This window comes from Panicum hallii, chromosome 9 (assembly GCF_002211085.1).
Source record: "Panicum hallii strain FIL2 chromosome 9, PHallii_v3.1, whole genome shotgun sequence".
Taxonomy (NCBI): domain Eukaryota; kingdom Viridiplantae; phylum Streptophyta; class Magnoliopsida; order Poales; family Poaceae; genus Panicum; species Panicum hallii.
Window position 1 is genome coordinate 64,961,372 of NC_038050.1, and position 19,996 is coordinate 64,981,367.

At 53.4% G+C, this 19,996-nt stretch overlaps 3 protein-coding genes across 6 annotated transcripts; 2 read left to right on the forward strand and 1 right to left on the reverse strand.

Annotated features, from left to right (window-relative positions):
• The first annotated feature begins 1,920 nt into the window (after positions 1-1,920).
• LOC112875588 (low temperature-induced protein lt101.2-like) lies at positions 1,921-2,591 on the forward strand. Its single transcript, XM_025939480.1, has 2 exons — positions 1,921-2,100; positions 2,201-2,591. The coding sequence occupies exons 1-2, from the start codon at positions 2,020-2,022 to the stop codon at positions 2,282-2,284; spliced, it is 165 nt and encodes a 54-aa protein (XP_025795265.1). The 5' UTR covers positions 1,921-2,019; the 3' UTR covers positions 2,285-2,591.
• Positions 2,592-3,561: 970 nt separating this feature from the next.
• On the reverse strand, positions 3,562-8,074 carry LOC112875587 (DDB1- and CUL4-associated factor 8). Of its 4 annotated transcripts, none has more exons than XM_025939477.1 (5): positions 7,225-8,074; positions 5,940-6,191; positions 5,035-5,178; positions 4,284-4,961; positions 3,562-4,178 (listed from the first exon to the last, which is right to left on the reverse strand). In XM_025939477.1, the coding sequence occupies exons 2-5, from the start codon at positions 6,180-6,182 to the stop codon at positions 3,936-3,938; spliced, it is 1,308 nt and encodes a 435-aa protein (XP_025795262.1). In that variant the 5' UTR covers positions 6,183-6,191; positions 7,225-8,074; the 3' UTR covers positions 3,562-3,935. The 4 variants fall into 4 exon arrangements, with proteins under 4 accessions (XP_025795262.1, XP_025795261.1, XP_025795260.1 ...); XM_025939476.1 differs by having other exon boundaries at positions 7,143-8,074; XM_025939475.1 differs by having other exon boundaries at positions 6,829-8,074.
• An 8,380-nt stretch (positions 8,075-16,454) lies between these two features.
• Positions 16,455-19,118, forward strand: LOC112876644 (probable RNA-binding protein ARP1). The gene is made up of 6 exons (XM_025940797.1): positions 16,455-16,765; positions 16,931-17,138; positions 17,237-17,390; positions 18,071-18,110; positions 18,233-18,485; positions 18,678-19,118. Exons 1-6 carry the CDS (start codon positions 16,541-16,543, stop codon positions 18,701-18,703), a joined length of 906 nt encoding a protein of 301 aa, XP_025796582.1. The 5' UTR covers positions 16,455-16,540; the 3' UTR covers positions 18,704-19,118.
• The last annotated feature ends 878 nt before the right edge of the window (positions 19,119-19,996 follow it).

Below are 19,996 nucleotides of genomic sequence, written 5' to 3' on the forward strand. Positions count from 1 at the left end.
ATACCTGGGTTAACTCTAAAAACAAAATACCCGGGAAATAAGATGGTGCAATCCTCTGATAGGTTGCATTATAAGGATGGAGCCTGGAGGAGGCACAGTCAATCTCCTTGGCAGCACAACGCCCTTTCGAAACTTTTCTGAAACTTTCACACGCCAATTTGTATGGCTCAGAAGGCCACACACAAACAGCTTGATCTTGTCAACTGCTAGTATCATACCATGTATCATGGAGTACTTTTTGAGCCAGCCATGCGTCCAGCAGCAGGATTTGGCCTCGGGCAGTGAGCAAAAGAAATAGTACTTGTGCAATTCTACAAATGGTTTTGTTTGCAGTTCTCAGGCCTGCGAACAAAACTTCGGAGCTCTGAATAATCCTGAATGCATCAGCTTCAGTCCAAAAATCTGCACAAGGTCCTTCATCTTGGCTTGAATATGATTACTCTGGATATAGCATTATATATAGTCTGATATCCTCTGAGTGTCACCTAGCTAGTACTGCACTTTCCATGGATGACCAGCACAATGACAGCGTATCCCACCAAATCAGGCCAGATGCTTTGCTGCACGAATCTTCGACCTATAGACGACTTTGTGCAGGCGTAACACAGAGGACTTGTACGTACAGCTGAATTTGTAAACAAGTAATCCACTATATCTAGTGTGCAGATCAGTGATCGGGGAGCTGGCAACTGCACGAACCCGGTTTTCTGTCAACTACAGTCTACAGGAAGAAACTGAAAAGAAGCTGCACACTATCGATAGCGTGGGGTCTCATCCATGTCTACCACAACGAGCTGGGTGACAAATTGCTTGTCAGCTGATCTGGAACAATCTGCAGAACCCAACCAGACCACTATCTTATTTTAGCTTAGCGTACTTATACTACACCAATAAGTGACCCCCACCACGGATTGTAAATACTCTCTGGAATGTACATGGCATTGCATGCATTTCAGAAAAAAATTGGAGCTGTTTGTTGAGTTCTCGCTCAATCGAGAAATTAAGGGAAACAATGATCCGTCATCTTGGGTGTGTCCTTAGAACCTACCAGATGCACTTTCCCTTTCCATTAAACAAACAAACTAGTGCCAAAAGACAATCTTGAATTGGATTTCCATAGTGACTCGGCTGACGGTAGAAACCTACTTGCAAACCTCTTAACTGGAGAAGCAGGATGCCTGTACCATTTGTTAAAAAAGAACTGCAAAATACCTTTGTCATTTCAAATTGGTGCTGGCATCATATTTAGGTATCTGGTAATTCTGCTCCTAACAATGAAAAGTTTGAAGGTTATATTTTAGTGATACTCTGTAGATGCCATTACCGTGTTCTCCCCCCTTGGGCCAAAGAAAGATGGATATACCAAAGGCCATGTCTGCCGGTAAATCATCACAAGAGATTGGCTCGGCGCCAGGGTTTTCTATCGACTCATGAATCACTAGGCATGGGCTGTGCAGCAATAAAGGCGAACCGACAGCTGTCGCGACGGATGAAGGGCCGCCCGCGAGCCTAACTCTCGGTTTAGGCCCCAGCTATATCCTCATCAGCCAGCCAAGCAGACGCTGACACCGAGATCAGAGGCGGATCGGCGAAGAAGGCTCTCCCTTTCACGGAGAACGCACCAGAAGAAGGGCCACCGATAGCGTAGTTTCACCCGCGTCCGGCTCGCGGACGGCATCGCGCGGTTCGCCGCGGGTGCCCGAGTCCCGCACGGAAGGACCGCCGGCCGGCGACGTGGCGCGATGGCGCGCCCGCCGCGTGCCGCGGCGGCGGACACGTACGCCCCCTCTCTCGATGGGATCGGAGCAGGTGCTACGGAGTACTACTACTTGTCCAGCTAAAACCACCCTCTGAGACTCTGAGTAGGTAGGCTTATATAAACGGGGCTTGTGCGCCACTTTTGATCAGGCACTTGCACAGTTCCAGGCGCTTCTTCTTCTTCGACTTCGACTCGGTGAGTGAGAGAGAGAGAGAGAGAGAGAGAGAGAGAGAGAAGCAGAAGCATCAGCAAGCGGATCCATGGCGACGGCGACGTTCGTGGAAGTGCTCCTCGCCATCTTCCTGCCGCCGGTCGGCGTCTTCCTGCGCTACGGCTGCGGCGTAAGTGGCATGAACCCATTTTAGCATTCTCGTGTCCTGGTCTTCCTGTGTGCTGTGCGCCTTTTGTGACTCTGGCATGATGGATGGATCGGTGATGCAGATGGAGTTCTGGATCGACCTGCTGCTGACCATACTGGGGTACATCCCGGGGATCATCTACGCGCTGTACGTGCTGGTGGCGTGAGGGCCGGGGGCCTTGGGCCGGGGACGGGGAGCATGCCACCGGAGAGAGTAGAATTGTGTAGCTTGTACCTGTGTCTCGGTGACGTGGATTCAGTCAGTGTGGCGACGAACCTGGTCCCTGGAGGTGTTCTGTACTGTATAGTGCAAGCGAAGGTGGTGTAATTGTGGGGCGTAATGTATGCTCGAGCATTGTGCGTCGTTTCTTTCTTCGGTCGCAACGCAGCATTGCAACTGCTGTAATGTAATTGGGTGTATTGATTTATGTCGCGGTTGCTTATGGTGTGTTTATCGATGCCTCGTGTCTGCTATGTTGTACTGTGTGTGAGCTGAGCCCTGTGATTTAGGAATTCCTTCCTCTCCCCCCTCAAAAAAAAAAAGGAATTCCTTCCTTTAATTCTTTTCCACTTTCTTTTGGGGCTAGTTTGGCTACCAACGGGCCCGAAAAGTTGTCCTGGTTCTTTGGGCCTGCCCAACAAGGCTGCCGGAAAAAGGCTCACGAAAAGGGGAGGAAATTCCAGCCCAACTTACTCAACAGGGTCCCGTCTTCTGGGGGGCAAAAGGGGTCCAACGCGTCGGCGTCAAGCCGTTGTCCTCGCGAAGCACGTACGCTACGGTCAGGCCAGCGCGGCAGAGGCCAAAATTTCCCCCAGGAACGAGCGGCGGCGTACGCGTCACGTGAATGGTCGAGAAGTATAGAGCAGCGACAGTCAAGCGGCTGGGAGGAAAACGATCGATCTTTCCCTGTACGCTTCCTCAGACATGCTCCGGGCCGTTTCCTGAAAAGCCGAAACGCGCGATACATCTTTTTTGGAAAAGCTGGAATTCTGCGAGTCTCTGATGTGCCATCTAGCGTCGTCGTCTTGCCCGTCACGGTCCGCCCTGAGCATGAACGCCTCTCCCGTCAGTCTCATCGGCAACAGCAACAGAAACCCAATCGAAACTTCCTGAACACCACAGCGTCACCGAAGTTGCAGCTGTTCATCTTACTCTGGAGCCAGGATTCATGAAGTCGCCAATATAAAATTATGTGGAGCACCAATGGAGGCATTAGTACACAATGTACAGGACACGCCGGCTGTTACATCTGAAGACGTAACAAATGTCACAGCAGAATACAGATAATAGATGCTCTGAGTTCGGTAGGCACAATTGGCAACCAGGACATTTGACTCAGAAGTGGAACATACAGGTTCAGTTGACAGACACCAACACCAGCGACTGCGCTTCCAGATTATGCAGGGAGAATGCATTGCCAGACAGGCGAAACAACTAAAATACTGATTCCGAATGTTGCAGCACCAAGGAAAGACTATGTACATACTGCACGGTCAAAACCACAATTCAGGCTCGGAAGAGCCAACATACAGTTCATAATTACACATGCTGGGAGCAGAATTTATTTTACTAGAGCTATGTATACGACATTTGAGAAATTGAGCGTATCCAGTATAGCTACAACAGAACAGACGAGGAGAACGCTGCCGCACTACCTATTGAGCTTCTCCGTTAAGTATCCCGATCTATATTCCTCTGGGTGCATTGTAGGAGGCACATCCCGCAGCATAGCTTGGTATGTAAAACTGCAAACTAAGACTAGTGCAGTTTGCTCCAACATGAATCCAGAGCCAGGCTGTGAAATTCTCCTGCTTTAGCTACGTTACAATACATTCCCTGGGATCAGAGTTTTCCCTTTCGTCCCTTTCTGTGTTGCCAAATCCAATGTAGAAAGTCTCATCATCATCACTGGCAAAATCCGCAGCAGCTGGTTCATTCTCCCGATGCAGTTCAGACTGTCTCCTATGCAACCTCAACATACGCATGATGACATCAGATGAAAGTGTCGCTTCTGCTCGAGAAGCGTTAACCTCTCTCCCCCGTTCATTAGAGGTTATTATCTGTTAGGAAGCGATATAAACACATTGTAAGAAGTAAAATTGGAGGAAATGTAGCAAGTGCAAGCCCTAATCACTTGTATTTTGCATAAGCAAAAAACAACTTACTTTCTTCACGTTTTTAGGCAGTGACATCACTTTTTTTGAGGAAGGTGTCCACAGCTTGACAGTTTTGTCAATACCACTAGTAGCCATGAAGGGAAAATGCGGGTGGGGTTCAATGCAGTTAACTACACTTTTGTCACCATTCATCATCCTCATCAATTCACCTCCCTTCTTCCTCCATATGAATACATTCCCGCAATCTGATCCACTCACAACATATTCATCATTTGGTCCAAAGAAACTGACTCCCTTAACAGTTCGGTAATTCCTGTGACCTGAGTATGCTTGTGGCTGATCGAGCATGTCAAAACACTCTGGCTGTGCTGCCTCGGGATTTGGACCAAGACCCATATTGCTTTGGAACAAATAGACAAGTTCATCATTGTAGGATACAAGTATCTCCCTTGCATAGGAATATGCAATACTGGTGATGTGGACCTTCCCGCCCTTAACAAGATGCTTAGGGCAGAAGGTATCTACAGGCTGGTTTATGTTTCTTGAATCATCCAACTGGAATCTCCTCATGTCATACAACCGTACATACTCATCAGAACCACCAATTGAAAAATAGTAAGGGTTCTGTGGGTCAATGGCAATGCTATTCAGTCTTACACGGCGTCTGTCATTCAAGAAAGAATAGCAGGTGAACAGCTTTTTTCCCGAATCGCTTCTCAAGTCAAACTGTAAGGGGGAAAACGAGTTAAATCCCACTGCACTAATTCGTTTGTTACCATTTAATGGCTCAGTGACTTACATGCTGTACCAAGCCATCCTCTCCACAACTGTAAAAAATGTAAGGGCTTCCTGGTTCGATAGCCATCTTATGCACCGGGGAATCGTGCTCCCCAACTAGTCTGGTTGTGACTTCACCGCCCTCCTTCAGTTGTCCCACTCTTACCTGTGCGGAAGAAGTGGTTCATTTGGTTGCAATGAAGAAAAAACTCTGCATGGTGTTTTAGCATGGAGTACAAGCAGCTGGCAGACAGTAAAATCATTTCCAATATAATACCCAATAGGAAGGAACAAAAAAGAAAAGTAGGCAAATGCTTATCAAAATAATATGTAGTGCAAGAAACAGTGCTAGTTAAGCGAAGCAAATGCTTCAGGACAAGGTCATAAAGATGCATGCAATCATTTGCTGGAATGGAGTCGTGTTGCCCTGTTTGCCAACAATTTCCAGAATAACAAAAGCTCTAATTGTGTATATCCCGAACTTTGAAAGCAATGCTCCAGTGAAGGCAAAAGATATTGGAATGCTAAAAGCCTGAAACAGAAACAGAAGTTTATGTGATTTGCCTTTTGTGTTCTTGGTTAAGGATCTTGGGCAATGCTGATATAAGGATATAGATGCGCTCTATGAATGGAATAAAAGTTGACATCATGCCAACCTAGGTTAAAAAGCAAATAAGCTAGAACCATGGCAGAAGGTCAGCATGGTTTACAAATTTGTTGCCCAACTTGATGGCACAGTGTTCCACATACACCAGTATTTTTCATAATAATTGATTATGATATTTTGTGCAATGACCTGAGTCTCTTTACACATGGTTCACGTGCCAGAAAATGAATCATGATATAAGTTCCTTGAGCCGTTTATGGTTTGTGCGACAGATAAAAAATGTACTGTATCCATTCAAATAATTGTTGGTAGAGACAAACCTGTCCATCAGCAGCGACAGTTACAATAGTGCTATCATCAGTAAATGGCATCACCCGGGCATGGAAGACATTTTCGTGGTGGCCAGAAGGGTAAACAAGCCTCTTAGTTTTAGCAAGCCAGTCCCATAGTATAATGTTGGTGTCATCTGAACCGGACACAAGGAGGTCACCGGCAGGGTTAAAGCTCACGGTATTAACACAACCATCATGACCACGCAACTTTCCATACTGAGTCATCCGCATCAGTATATGCTACTCACAAGAAGAAAACAGAAATGACAAGCAGTTAGCACTACATCCAAGAATGGTGGTTAATCTAGAAACCCAGCATTGTAGAAATAAATTATTAAATACCAAAGCTATGGCAAAATTCATCAGCATAATCTGTAATACAGCTCGCCAGCTCGGGTTGGATCATATTTGTAACGCACGTGATCCAGTAAGACATTTATCAAGCTTGAAAATGAACAGCGACTAAAAGAAACTAGATAACAAGTAGAGATCAAACATGAACAAAACACATAAATCTTACCCTCCAGGCTACAAACAATAGGCAGCATTTCATCAGTGTAACTTTGTCTAATCTATAGACTCTGACATTGGCTAATGTTATAAAAACGATTAAAAGATTTGATAATTATCGCACTAATTCCATAAATTTTGCAAATTTAAGTTTCTGAACTGATACAGACAAGCTCGCAACCACATCAAGAATACATAGCCTACCCTCCAGCCATCATATTCTACCGAACCGACAGATATATGAGCCCGTGCACCTTCCCTATCAGCGTGCACCCAGCAGACATGCTCGAATCATCTGTCGACTAGGAGACATCGAAGATCGAAAAGTGCTAGGATCACATAGAAAAATAACGGAGAAGAAAAGAACCTCGGAGCCGCTGATTCGGCGGGAGGAGGCGCGGGGAAAGGAGGAGCCGATCTCGCGCCGGCCGACCTCAAAGAAGCAGTTGGCCTTGCGGCCTCCAGCTGCTTCGACGGGAGCGGCCATGGTGAGCGGTGGAATGCGAGAAGCGAGTGCGGAGGGGAGGGGGATTTTGCGTGGGTCTTTTAAGTGGTAGAATCTCCTAGTCGAGGGATATTTAACTGCTCATTTGCTGACTTCTATAATTTTTATCACCTCTCCACACACGCGAAGCTAATAATTTATTAATTCTACTTGCGTGACAAACTACCTCCACGTACCAGTATAGATCACCTATGTAAAATAATCAAAGTGCCCCTGCAATTTTATTGCGATGGTACCGTGCTCTCTCCCTCCTTCTACCTCTATGGTAGGTGGGGCCACCTATCTTCTTCCACCTCCAGCCTCCCATGGTGCCTCGTCCCCGATAACGGCGCCCGGAGCCTTCTCTTCCTCCTCGCCTTCATCTTCCTCTCACCGTGCCCACGGCGCGCTTCTCGCCGCCCTTGATCTCCTCTTCCTCCTCGCCGCGCACACACTCGTCCTCCACGCGACGGTCGCGTCGCGCCAAAGCTTCTCGTGCGCTGCGGGAGGAGCTTCCGGTACGGGCTCCTCGTGGACGGCGGTGGCCGCGGCCAGGACGCTCACGACTGTCAGCCAAATGCCGCTGCTGGTCATCAGCAAGCTCTCCATCAAGCAATCCCCGCACGCCGACGTGGACAGCGGGAAGTGCGGTAGAGCGGAGCACCCCTCCCCGTTGTGCATGGATGCGCCGGACGGCCCATGAGATAGCGAGGCGGCGGTGTTCTCGCTGGTGAGGCGACAGCTGGAGTTGCTGAACGTGGATAACATGATGCTGCGGCACGCCGTGGAGGATCACCACGCTGAGATCCGGAGCAGCAGCAAGAGGAGCACGCCCGTGGCTGCCGCCGGTGCCAGAGGCGAGGGCAGGGTGGCGATGGCCCCGCCGCAGCCTTACCACGCGTTCCCCGGGAAGGCGGATCGCCCCTGGGGCGCCGAGAGGGAACCCGCACCCAGGAAGGCGGCGCCGCTGGACGATGTGGGCGAGGAGCTGAAGAGGACATTGGAGGCGCGTCTGCGGTGAGCTTAGCTTCGGTGGCCATTGCACTGCCACGTCGGCAGCTCGCAGGTGCCGTCGGCGGCCAGACGTGCCGTGCGGCAGAGCTGGTGCCAGAGCGGCGGGTGAAAGGAAGGAGATGGGGGAGCGGTGAGAGCGGGGTCAGGCAGGTGAGAGGACAATGTGGAGGTGGAAGAAATAACTGGGTCCCACAAGTTATAGAAATAGAAGAAGGAGCAACATATATCTTGGTAAGGCAGGGGTAAAGAGGTCTTTTCGCATGCTCCTTCCACGCTGGCCTGGTGATTTGGCACACCACGTCGGCAAAATTGGCAAATTATTAGCTTCGCGTGTAGAGAGATGGCAAAAATATAGAAGCTAAAATAAAAACGATAAATAAGTAGGCGGCATTCGTAAGGATGGCAAATATTTAAATATCCTGCTAGTCGAGGGCTCGAACCTCAGTCGAGGGCTCCAACCTCAGGGACGGTTCTCGGATTTGGACCCTCCATCGCAAGCTTTTACTTTTCAACTTTCGTGTGCTTTTTTTCGATTTTCATTTAGAGAAAAAGAAAAGGTACTTCTAAGATTTTTCTAATCAGGATAGATATGCATCGTTACATGAAATTCTGAAAATGTCGCATACGGTACTACTCAGTTTGTTGTACAGATTTATGCAAAGTATTTCACACGAAAAATACCATGTTAAGTACAGTAACTTTTATGTTCAGTTCTCCAACTACGAGGTATACTCGTATTTTTTACTAGTTAGTTTTTTTAATTGCACACAATGTTATGAATTTATCAATCTCGAAATTGATCGGGCCAATACGTCAAGCTTCTAAAACAATTAGAATAACTCTATCCATCTCCTTAATTAAAGCAAAATAGACAAGATTCTTTCCTTATTTTTCTTAGCACCAAGAAGACACAATGAACAGGAGGTGTGCAATGATTGGTCTATTTTAGAATATAAAATCTGGTTTGTCAAATATAGATATAAACATCCTCGCGACTTCAATAAAAATAATGATGTAAAATTCTATGTTTAATACTTCTAATTAGCATCCAAATATCTAATGTGACGAGGTTTAAAATAAGTCCACATGAAACCAAACACCCTCCACATGTTCAATCGAGCAAAATGCAGCAAAATCGACGCTATAAATTTCATTAGTACAGTGTCCTTATTATTCAAAATAAAATAGAGACAGATGTGGAGAATTTCGTTGGCTGACCGTCGTGTCATCGCTAGGCATGGTACATCCTACTTGAATGATCTCGTATCGCTCCATTGTCGATGGTGATTAAGAGGCCCTTTAGCACGACTTTTTAGTGGACTTTTTGAGCGGCTCCAAAACCGGCTTCTTAAGAAGCCCTGCCAAACGGTGGAATGAGAATAGCTCTAGTGAAGCCCCGTAAAACACGGTGACTGGAACAATTTGGGGGTACCGGAGCCACAAAACATGGCTCCATCCGGCTCCGGCCACACCTCCGCACCTGCCTACCAGCGTTGCCCCTACGACCTCTTCGCGCGCTCCGCCTTCTCGCGACGCTCGACCTCCATGTCCTCTTGCTGCTTCTCCTAGGCGGCGCCGGGAGGTCATGGCCGCGGCGGAGGTCATGGCGGTGGCGGGAGCCTGAGCAGTGGCAGAGGTCATGGCGGCGGCTGGAGCCTGAGCAGCGGCGGGTGCAGCCGGCTGCCGGAAGCCACGCGGTGTGGGGTAGGCCGGCTGCGGGAGGTCGCGCGGTGGTGGCAGGGGACGGGAGTGGGCTGCGCAAGAGGTCAAGCGACGGCTGGCTGTGCGAGAGCCGCTGCGCGGGAGGCCGATGGTAAGAGCGCGAGGCAGGGCTGCTGTCGGCGGGGGGAGCACAAGGTAGGGCAGCAGCCGGTGGCGGGAGCCCGAGGTAGAGGAGGCCGACGTTGGAAGAAGAGGACAAGGAGGATAGAGAGCGCTAGCCAGGCCGGCAGTGGAAGTAGAGGATAAGAAGGAAAAATAAGATGGGAAGAAAAGAAAATAGAGAGAAAGGATAAAAGAAAAATAAGAAGGAAAAGAAATAAGAAGAAAAGATAAAAAAGGAAAAAATACAAGGGTATTATGGATATTTTCTTCTTTTCAATCTATCTAAAAAAGTAAGATGAAGTTGTTTTGCTAAATATTTTTTAAAATAGTTTCAGCTGAATGAGAGAAACCGCTCCACCAGAAAAATCCCTGAAAATTTTTACAGGAGGCGCGGCCTTACAAACCGCGTATTCCGTTCCCTCGCCTCCTCGTGGGCGCGGACTGCACGCGAAATCAACCGCGACCGCCGCGATTTCGATCGGGAGGGGATGGTCAAGGGTGGAAGCTGGCGCCGGCCGCTGCCGCTGTGGTGCCTGTGCGAGTGCACGGCCTGGCTGGTGGGCAGGTCACGGCTGGGCCGCTGGGTGCGCCGCTGGTCAGGTAATTCAGCGCGGCTGTTGCGAGACTAGTCAGACGAGCCCGTCGCCGTCATTGCTAGGAACTGGGCTCCCTCTCGCCTTCAGGCGAACGCTGGTGTGCGAAGAAGCCGGCGGTTAACAGGCCGCTTCTGGTCGACCATATTGGACCCCGACATTCCGATATGCACATATTGGACCCCCCCCCGCGGCCTCTACCCAATCACACACACATTGGGTCCTCAACTGGGCTACTTGTAACTTGTCGGCCGGATGGACACAAATGCCAGGATCCGCTCTCATCCTGGGCCTTCTTCCCCGATTGCTATTGAGTTCCATGACCGGTGTCCTTTTTTTTCTTTTTTTGCAGTGGAGGGAGCACGCAGGTATCGACTGAGATTGAGAGACAGGAGCCTGGAAGAGAAGAGAGAACCTACAAGAATTCCCACTCGATCGGGGACTGACAGGACGTCAAGAGGAACAGCCTGGTCCAACCGGCGGACACCCTGCACCTGCAGCAAGCGCATCGCCCTGCACGCATGCAGCACACATGGCGACGCCGCGTCGCGGAAAAGGCCTCCCGACACGCTGTGACCTAGCAAGCTCGGAAACAGCGCAACCGAGCTGCTCGCCATCAGAACGGATCCCGAGTCCTGACGACCCCTCCGCTCGGCCGCTCAATCCCGGGCAAGCATGCCCATGGCCACATGGAATCCTCGTGCCACCTCATCGTCAGCTAGTGGTGTGGATCCGTCAACGATGATGCTGCGCCTCCCGCGCTCCCGTCCTAGTGCAATTTCAGAGCCACAGGCCCGGCCGGTCTTCCGGCGGCGCGGCTTAACCGACACGGATCGCCGATCGATGACCTGGAATCGTGTACGGACAATGAGCTCGAGCTTTTCGCAGTTTCAGTGCGCCTTGCGCCATACCGTGCCACTCCTTTCTTCGTTGTCCTCTAATCAGGCCATGTACGTCGCGGTTGCAACGCCTTGATGTTTCTCTCTCGTCGATCTTAAATTAAGGCCAGACGAGACTGCTGGCTACTGACAGACAGATTGATCGGGCCGGGAGTACAAAACACTAAAACAAACTGACGCTGATCGATCGATCCACCGTGTTCATCATGCAGCCCACACAGGAGCTGCTCGCCGGCTGGCAAACAGCGCTGCAACTGCAAGTGGCCGTGCTCAGTAGCAAACCGAGATCGGCACCAAGCATTGGCCTAGCACGCACCGTCGTCAGCTTCTGCTACGCCGCGCCATGAGCTCGGTCGCGCCTGCTACTTGGCCACTTGTTGTTTATTATCCCTCTTTTTCTCGTACCGGCCGGCCGGCCGCGTGGAAGCCTGCCGTCGCCGTCGTCGTGCACCCACCCACCAATGCGTAGCATGTACGTACTGGCTGGTGGCAGATGGATCCACGGTCGCCGCCGAACGTGGCGGGGGGTACTGATGACCTATAGCAAGCTGGGTGGGGGGCCTCGAAGCGACACCCCCCGGCCCATCTTGTTGAGTTGCATCCTCTCCATCGTGGTGGCATCAATCGAAGGATGGATGCAGACATGCGTAGATCAATCGGAGCGGAGCAGAGAGACAGATGGTCTCCAGATGGATGCCTGCCGGCCAGCTCGAACGCGCATGTGCGCCACCATCTGGGACGTACGTACGTGATCGATGGAGTTAAAATGCGCTTCGACGTGTGGCCATGTCCATGGTATCATCATAAGTGTATATTCTTTATATATTAATTTAATTAATTGCGTCCGCGATAACTCTTCTTCCTCGTCAAGCTTCCTTGTTCTTATTACTACGTACCACATGCAAGTGCACCCCTTGATTAGCATTCACGTACGTACTGACATTAAGCAGCAGGTAGTGGATGTACCTGCCGGTCAGAAGTTTCAGAGGCCCTGAACTTGAATTCACCTGTGTTCACTTTGGAGAGCTAGCTAGCTTCTCAGCTGTATTATGTACGCATAGCAGAACAGTTCAGAGAAAAACTATCGACACATGCAAACCGCAGCCCTTTTCAGCTTTCAGAAGCTTAGCAGTTAGCCGTGAGCCACCCAAAAAGGCTTCATCGCCGGGAAAATTGAGGAGAGCAAAAGTTACCGCATGCACGGCCAGATAAGAACTAGCACTAGCACTCCATGCATGGGCCATCGGCTGTCGTGCGTAGTATAGATAATGCAAAGTTGTGAAACAAAGCAGAGCACAGTGCAGCATCGATCTCTGCCTGCTGCTGCCCGGTGCCCGTCCCGGCAGCTTTTCTAAACCCCATCTGATGATGATTACCCCGGCGTTGTTTAGCGTGAACGGCGCACACACTCCCTGTCACTCCCCCCTCTGCCCTTTTCCTCCCGCCAGCTCACTTCTCAGGTCTCACAGCTAGCTCCCAGCCCGGGCCTGTCCCTACCGTGCTCCGCTGCACCTCGCGCGCGGCAGTCTCCTCCGCTCCGATCCCCCGCCGGTCCGGTCAAACCTACCACCGTGATCCATCGATCCCTCTCCAGACTCCAGTGTGGCAGTGCAGTGCAGTCCAGCGCTGTAATGCCCTGCCGGTGCCGGGCCACTGGTCGCCTCGTCCGTCCCGGGCATGTGGACAGGAGTTACAGTTGTCCACGTTGCGGCCACGCAGGGCCGGCAGTGGGTGGCCGCCCGGGCGGAGGCCAGGGAGACGGCGAGGGGAGGAGATTCTCGCGGGCGGGGGAGCATGTGCCGCGCCCACCACCCGGCCCCGGCCACTTGCGGGCTTGCGGCGTGCGCGCCGCGGGCGGATTCCCGCGATCCTGCCCATCCTGGCGGCGCCCGCCCGGCCGTCGCGCCGGCCCGCCCGTCCCCTCGGTCGTCCACCGGCTCGCGCCGCCGCCGCCGCCGCAGTTGCTGTGACTTGTGAGGAAGGCGAGGAGAGCAATGAGCCAGTAAGTGACGCGTCAGTGCGTCCCGGTACTCGCGTAGTACGCCACGTGGGCGGTGGACGGTGGGCGCCTCATGACCTCATCGCTCGTGGATCTGGTCTGCTCGTGCTCTGCGGCCTGCAGTCTGCACCAGCTGGCGAGCATGCCACGCGACGCTGGTGTTGGCGCGCTGATGCCGGGGGCCGCGCGCCAGCAGACGTGATGGTGTATTGGTGTTTGGGCGCAGGCAGGCATGGTCTAACGACCCAGGGAGACTGGAGATTTGCTATTTTTAGGAGGCTAGCCATAGCCCCCTTTTTCTGAACTCCGATCGAGTTGTTTTTGGGGTGCTGATGTTGCCTACGCGCTCCCCCACCTACTCGGTCAGAACAATTCCACTGACCATTGCATCGGAAAGCGTAAGCAGATGGAGCACTAGCAAGAGCTGGTTTAGTTGGATAAAGAGATTCACATGCAGTACAATGGCAATGGCATCCATCCAGCAGCTACAGCGGCGTTAGATCGTGCCGTCGTGGTGGCAGAAAAATTGCGTTCAGACAGACACCACCAGCCACATGCGCTGCGCTGTTGATGACAGTCTGAATCAGCGTACGTACGCCCGGCATCGTCGCGTCCAAAACTGTATCGTCGTATCTTTCTGATAGTACGATGTAACTCGACCATCTTTGCTCTGTAAAACGGCTGCTGTGGCCGATCAGTCGGTGGCGTTTTGTTCGGTTAGGCACATACACTGATTCGCAGGCTAGCACTGCCGCACTAGCCTGAGAAAAGAAATTCGAGATTCCCATCTGAGCGACGGCATATCTGCATGATCCCTTGGACAATTTGTCGGCTCTCTTGACTGGCCCATTTTTGCCTGTAAGTTTTTTTTGGGAGGGGGGTGGGGGGGGGGGGGGGGTCAATTTGACAAAAGGAATAGGTGCCGATCTTGCTTGCATGCCCTAAACACAAACCTGTAAAGGAAAGCAGCCGATTGCTTTTCTCGCACGAGGAACCGCGTCGCATGACGACGCACGCCGTATATTTATACCTCCGTGTACAGTACACACAGAATCACGCTCGTACGTGTGTCCTTGAGGCATCTGCGCGCTCACGTGAGGCGTGCCCGCCAGGCTTCAATCCATGCATCTGCGAGGCTCCGTATGGCGCCAACCGGGCAGCTCAGCTCTCCGAGAGCGTACCTGACCAGGCTGGCAAGGGAATGTCCCCAAAGTCCCAAAGCCTAGCGTCGGCAGCGCCGTCCATCTACCCGACCCCTGCACTGGGCGTAGTAGTTGCCAAACGGGGGCACCATCCGAGGAGCCAATAACCAGCTACGACGGCGGCAGGAGATGTGTACCTGGCTGCGCACGGCGCTGCCTCGCTAGCCAGACGCTGCTCGATCCACGAGGAAAGAGAAGCAACGCGAAGAACGGGGCCGCCGTCACGCGCGCGCGGTGGGCAGGGTACGAGTGTACGACGACGGCGACGGGTCCGTCGGAGAGAGGACGGTTCACGGCGCGAGGCGTTCCGGGCCCCCCCTCTCACGTGCGATCGAGCGGGGGTTTGCCGGGGACCGCGCTGCCCGCCCCGCAGCCTCTGTGGACTGTGTGTGGGGGGCGGGCGTACGCCGCCGGCCCCGCGTTGGCGTCGCCCGCCGGAAAATGCTCCCCCTCGATCTGCTTTTGCGCTGCGTTTGCCAGGCCATGCCTCCTCGGCCGTGAGCTGAATAGCTGATGCGAGATCCCGTCGTCCTGCCTAGCTAGTACTACTGCTCCGTAGCTTATACCTCCCGGTCTCCGGTCTATCTAGCGCGTCTGGGCCACCTCCCGGCAGTCCGCCCACGGCGATTGCTGGGCGGGCGCTGGCTGCTCTTCGTGACGACGGACGGGCATCCAGGTGATGTGCCACGGACAAACCGAACGAAGTGCTGGATCTGTCGAGACGAAATGAAATTTGAAGCCTCGCGGGGAACGCTAGCTGACACGGCCGGTCGAGGATGCTCGGGTTCTCTCGCGGAGTAAAAAGGCCAGCTGGCAGCTCCGTCCTCCGTTTGAAAACATATGGTCTGGACCTGGAGTGCGTACGTCAGCGCGAGCGTAGGGGCTGTTGCCAGCACAGCACGTACGTATAAAACCCTGCGATGCGCGCGTATATATACGAGTAACCGTACGCTGCGCGGCGTATCTCATACTCTGTGGTCACGGCTGTATATACTCCTGGTCGGGCGTGCCGGTCTCATGTTTTTCCTGTCAGGAAACGGGCCCTGCGCTGCGCCATCAGACCGTCACGTGCTGTCGTTCCGCTACCGATAAGATGTGCCTTTTCTGGTGCGCCGTGTACGCTAGCGTATCCCCCCCGTTTTTTTTAAAAAAAAAATACGCGTCGAGCGCTTTAAAGACTGCCAGTGTATACAGAGTATAAAAATACTCCGGCTTACGAAGTGGTACTGGTATAAAAGGAAACGGAAAGGATTCCTTTTGAGAAGGGCTCGCCTGGACCAACGCGAATTGTTAATCGGGCAAGGGGGATGAAATGCGAGGCGAGGAAAGCGGGGGGCGAGGGAGGGAGGGAAGGGAAAGGGGTCAGCACGTTGCGTGGTTAAAGGCAGGCTCTGCAGCTGCGACCGAGGCCACTGGGCGGCCAGCTGTTCCCCCACCCGCTCTTACAGCTCGCCCACCTCGCTCCTCGCCGATCCGGTTCGGCTCGGCTGGCCACTCGCCCCATCTGCTCCTGTCTCCGACCCGGCAGGCTGTACTGCAAACAAATGGATGGTTTCCGTTTAGAATTGCATAATTACACATTTACACGGTACTCTGTTCAGCGTGCGGAATTACTCGCCACGAGTAAAGAAATGGGCATGGTTAAGCACGCATGGAGTGAGAAGGCGACATGCAGGCCTTTTCTGTTACAGTTGCAGAGCTGCACAGAGAGAGAGAGAGAGAGAGAGAGAGAGAGAGAGAGAGAGAGAGAGAGAGAGAGAGAGAGAGAGAGAGAGAGAGAGAGCGCCCCAGGGCGCCGGGGGCAGAGGCCAATTGTTGGCAGGCAAGAGGACCAGGCGGCAGGCTAGGAGTAGCCCTCCTCTCCTGTTTCCGTTATCCGCCCGCCCAACCACCGCTCCCTCCCTCCCCCGGAATTATAAACTCCGCCCTCGATATAAAACCCCGCACCCCCGCACCTCGCCCAGTCGCCTCTCCTGCATTTGCATCCCCAATCCCCCCTCGCGCGCATCTCGTCGTCGACCCCCGATCCGAACGGAGCAGGAGGACGAGGAGCAGCGCGCGGCAATGACGATGATGGCGCCGCAGCCGCATCCCCTGCCGCTGGCGCAGCCGACGCTGGCGGCGGCCGCGGCGTTCGGGGACACCACGCTGACCAAGGTGTTCGTGGGCGGGCTGGCGTGGGAGACCCACAAGGACACGCTCCGCGAGCACTTCGAGCGCTACGGCGACATCCTCGAGGCCGTCATCATCTCCGACAAGCTCACCGGCCGCTCCAAGGGCTACGGCTTCGTCAGTGCCCCTCTCATCCTCCCTCCCTAGCTTAATCTAGCTCGCTCGCCTCTCTTGCAAAATGCAAATGCATTGTCGCATGGAGTCAATGGCGTTCTTCTTCTGAGTTCTGACGCGCGCGCGCGCGTGTGATCTGAAACCTTGCTGCACGCATGATTACGACAGGTGACGTTCAAAGAGGCGGACGCGGCGAAGAAGGCGTGCGAGGATGCCACCCCCGTCATCAACGGCCGCCGCGCCAACTGCAACTTGGCCTCCCTCGGCGCCAAGCCGCGGCCCCAGCCGCCGCACCTCCTCCGCCCCTCGCCGCCGGCCACCCCGGCGCCGCACGCGCACGCGCCAGCGCTCCCGTCCCCGCACCAGCCCGCGCCAGGTACGCTGCTGCTGCTGTTACAGCCGGCTAATTACTGCGGTTAACGTGGGTACTGACAAGGGATCACATGCCTTTGGCGCGAATTCCACCTGGATCAGCCATCGCATTGGGGTCCAGGGGCGTCTCGCCGGTGCCGTGGTACTACCACCCCTCCACGACGCCGCCGCCGGCGGCGGCCGCGCACTACGCCCACGGCGCGCACCAGCAGTACCACGGCGTGCTCCCCTTCTACCCCGCCGCCACCACCTACGGGTACGTTCCCCGCTCTTCACAGGCTCGCTTCAAATTCCAATCCCCCCGCGCGCGAAGTTTTGGATGGAGGCCCAGAGAGAGAGAGAGAGAGAGAGAGAGAGAGTTAAGTTTACGATCCGGCGTGCACGCGCCTCGAGCGCCGCGAATTGTCTGCGCGCCGCGCGAGGCTACGAGGATTTCGTGTCCGGCGACCCGCGCGCAGCCAGATGCCGGCTGGAACGGAACGGCACGCGGCGGCCGAGGGGCGGGAGGGGAGCCTGGGGGGCGCAGGGACCGGACGACCGGTCACCGGTAGCGTGGGCGCGCACACACATGGCGCGGCAGCGGGCCGGTCCGGAGCGCGCGACGCGACGGGGGCAGCCGGGCAGGTGCGCGGGCGCAGGCTGGACCTGCCTGGGCCGCCGGACCGCGCGACAGCTGCTGCCTCGTCGTGCTCGCACGTGCCCACGTGCCGGCCTGCACGGCGGCAGGGAAAGGAGGGGCTGATAAATAATGCTTCTGGCCATGTGTTAGGCCAAAGGACTCAGCTCAGGGCCGTAGTTAATAAACGCTTAAACTAGATCGATTAGTACACTACCAGACAATGGATCTGTCATTTTCTGACATGTTTTACTGGGTTAAACTACGTGTTGCACTCGTACTTACCGATGTGTGGTTTTGCGCGACGCGTTTCTGTTCAGGTACTCGCCGAACTACGTCGCTGACCTGAGCTACAACGCGGTAAATCACCTAATCTCTCGCAGTTAATTTTTTTTCTGCACTGCACCATTTCCTTCTCAAGTAACAGTTGTTTATGCTTGATTGGTGAGCGAAGTGCTAATCAGAGTGTTGTCTGGATGCAGAAGCTAGGCCATGCGGCGGCCGCCGGCACGCCCGGGTCCTACCTGCAGGGGCACTTCACGTACCCTGCGGCGGCGCAGGGAGGCATGGTGGCGCCCAACGGCATGATGCCGGTGTACCCGTTCTACCACTACCAGTACCACGGCTCGCAGGGGCTGGGCGTCCCCGCCGCGCACTTCTTCCCGCCGGCCTCCGCGGCCGCCGCCGTCCCGGCCATCATCTCCAAGCCCACTGTCATGGCGCCTCCTCCCAAAGGTAACAAACATCACACAACACCCAAATCAAATCAAAGAACCGTGCCAAGTTGGCATGTGCGCGGTGCCATGACGCTCTCCTGCCGTGCCAAGTTGGCAGGCACGCGCAGCGCAACCAACCTTGAGATAGATCTCGTCCAGTCCAGCTGAGCTGATGGCCCCGGCCGCATCTTTCTGTACTGTGTACCTGCAGTGGAGCAGGTGACGGGTTGCAGCTGAAGGCGCGCGCACGCGCGCGCGGTGGTGATGGCTGGCTGGGTGGCGACGGTGAGCGGCGGCGCAATGGAAGGGGGAAGGAGGCCAAAGGTGCTCTGGTGGGTTTAACAAAGCTGCGCGTGAAGGGGTGTCGTCCGTCTGGTCTGTCGGGGGCCCGAAGCGAAGGCCGTCGCACTGCGTTCGTTCAGTTCCCTCTGTCTCTAACTCTCGTCGTGTGGGGGAGCGCGACCACCGGCAAGGTAGAAACCCAAAAAAGGAACAAAAAAAAATCTGTAACAAATGATTCGATTCGTCTCTCGTTTACCACCGTATTTTTCCAATGGTAAACCCGTTACCAGTGTCTGTAGTAGTCCGACCGCTGCAGGGGGCAGTGAACCTCGATCAATAATAATGATGTCGTAATCTTTCGTCGTCATCCTTTCTCGGTTGTTGTGTGCTCTAGCAGAACCGTTTTAAATCGCGTCGCTGATTCGCCTCGTTGCTCGTAGTTCTGTGAAGTGTAAGAACAGCACAGCGTGGAGACAGATTTTGCAACGGTGAAACTACAGGATGCAGGTGGCTAGAGTGACCAGAAATAACAGGATCTTTCCTTGTTCATTCGGACTATAAATTATTACATTCATACGCTCAACAACTCCAATTGTCAGCAGGTATACCTCGGTAGAGTATGTAGCGACAGCAGGACGTTTACAGATTCCATAGGAGTGCAATTGCAGAACCCCAGTTGAACTTTTGTGGTTTCTTAACGAAATGGAGCCAGGAAGGCATCAAGCCGTAAGAAACTGACCGCAATCTAGAATGACCAAAAATGACAGGTTCGCGCAGTCTCGACTATCTCCATGTGCCGAGTTGGATCGACAGCAGATCACCAACCTGGAAATGAACTTGAGCTTTCCAAATACAGATAGGGCTAAAATCAGAACATAAAAGCCTGAAACGGCCCAAGGTGCTCTTTCATTTCCTATTAGAGTTGTACTACCTTTATGTCCTTCCAAACCAATACATAAACCGAAACCTTTTAATTCCCGCTATAGGTGAAATCGCAGTCCTTTAATGTGCATAATCAGCAAACAAGATGACACGGACATGCTCTTTGGGCAGCTTCGGTTGGAACAAAACTCGTGCGTCCAAACATGCAGCATCTGGCAAGGGTTCGTAGCACCATTCCTTTTGAGTCTACTGAACGCCCTAACTTTTAACGATTGAAATGATCAAAAAATCCAACAGAAGAATTTTTCATCATGCAGCAACAATACCGACGGTCGACAGCTATACTGTTGGATGTAATCTTGAATC

Excerpts from the sequence above, each read along its gene's own strand:
- LOC112875588 (XM_025939480.1), top strand. The coding sequence starts at position 2,020 with ATGGCGACGGCGACGTTCGTGGAAGTGCTCCTCGCCATCTTCCTGCCG. Across the intron at positions 2,101-2,200 it reads TCCTGCGCTACGGCTGCGGC|ATGGAGTTCTGGATCGACCT; the intron begins GTAAGTGGCATG and ends TCGGTGATGCAG.
- LOC112876644 (XM_025940797.1), top strand. The coding sequence starts at position 16,541 with ATGACGATGATGGCGCCGCAGCCGCATCCCCTGCCGCTGGCGCAGCCG. Across the intron at positions 16,766-16,930 it reads GCTCCAAGGGCTACGGCTTC|GTGACGTTCAAAGAGGCGGA; the intron begins GTCAGTGCCCCT and ends TGATTACGACAG. Across the intron at positions 17,391-18,070 it reads CCCGCCGCCACCACCTACGG|GTACTCGCCGAACTACGTCG; the intron begins GTACGTTCCCCG and ends GTTTCTGTTCAG.
- LOC112875587 (XM_025939475.1), bottom strand. The coding sequence starts at position 6,948 with ATGGCCGCTCCCGTCGAAGCAGCTGGAGGCCGCAAGGCCAACTGCTTC. Across the intron at positions 4,962-5,034 it reads AGGATGGCTTGGTACAGCAT|TTTGACTTGAGAAGCGATTC; the intron begins GTAAGTCACTGA and ends TCCCCCTTACAG. Across the intron at positions 4,179-4,283 it reads TGCCTAAAAACGTGAAGAAA|ATAATAACCTCTAATGAACG; the intron begins GTAAGTTGTTTT and ends GCTTCCTAACAG.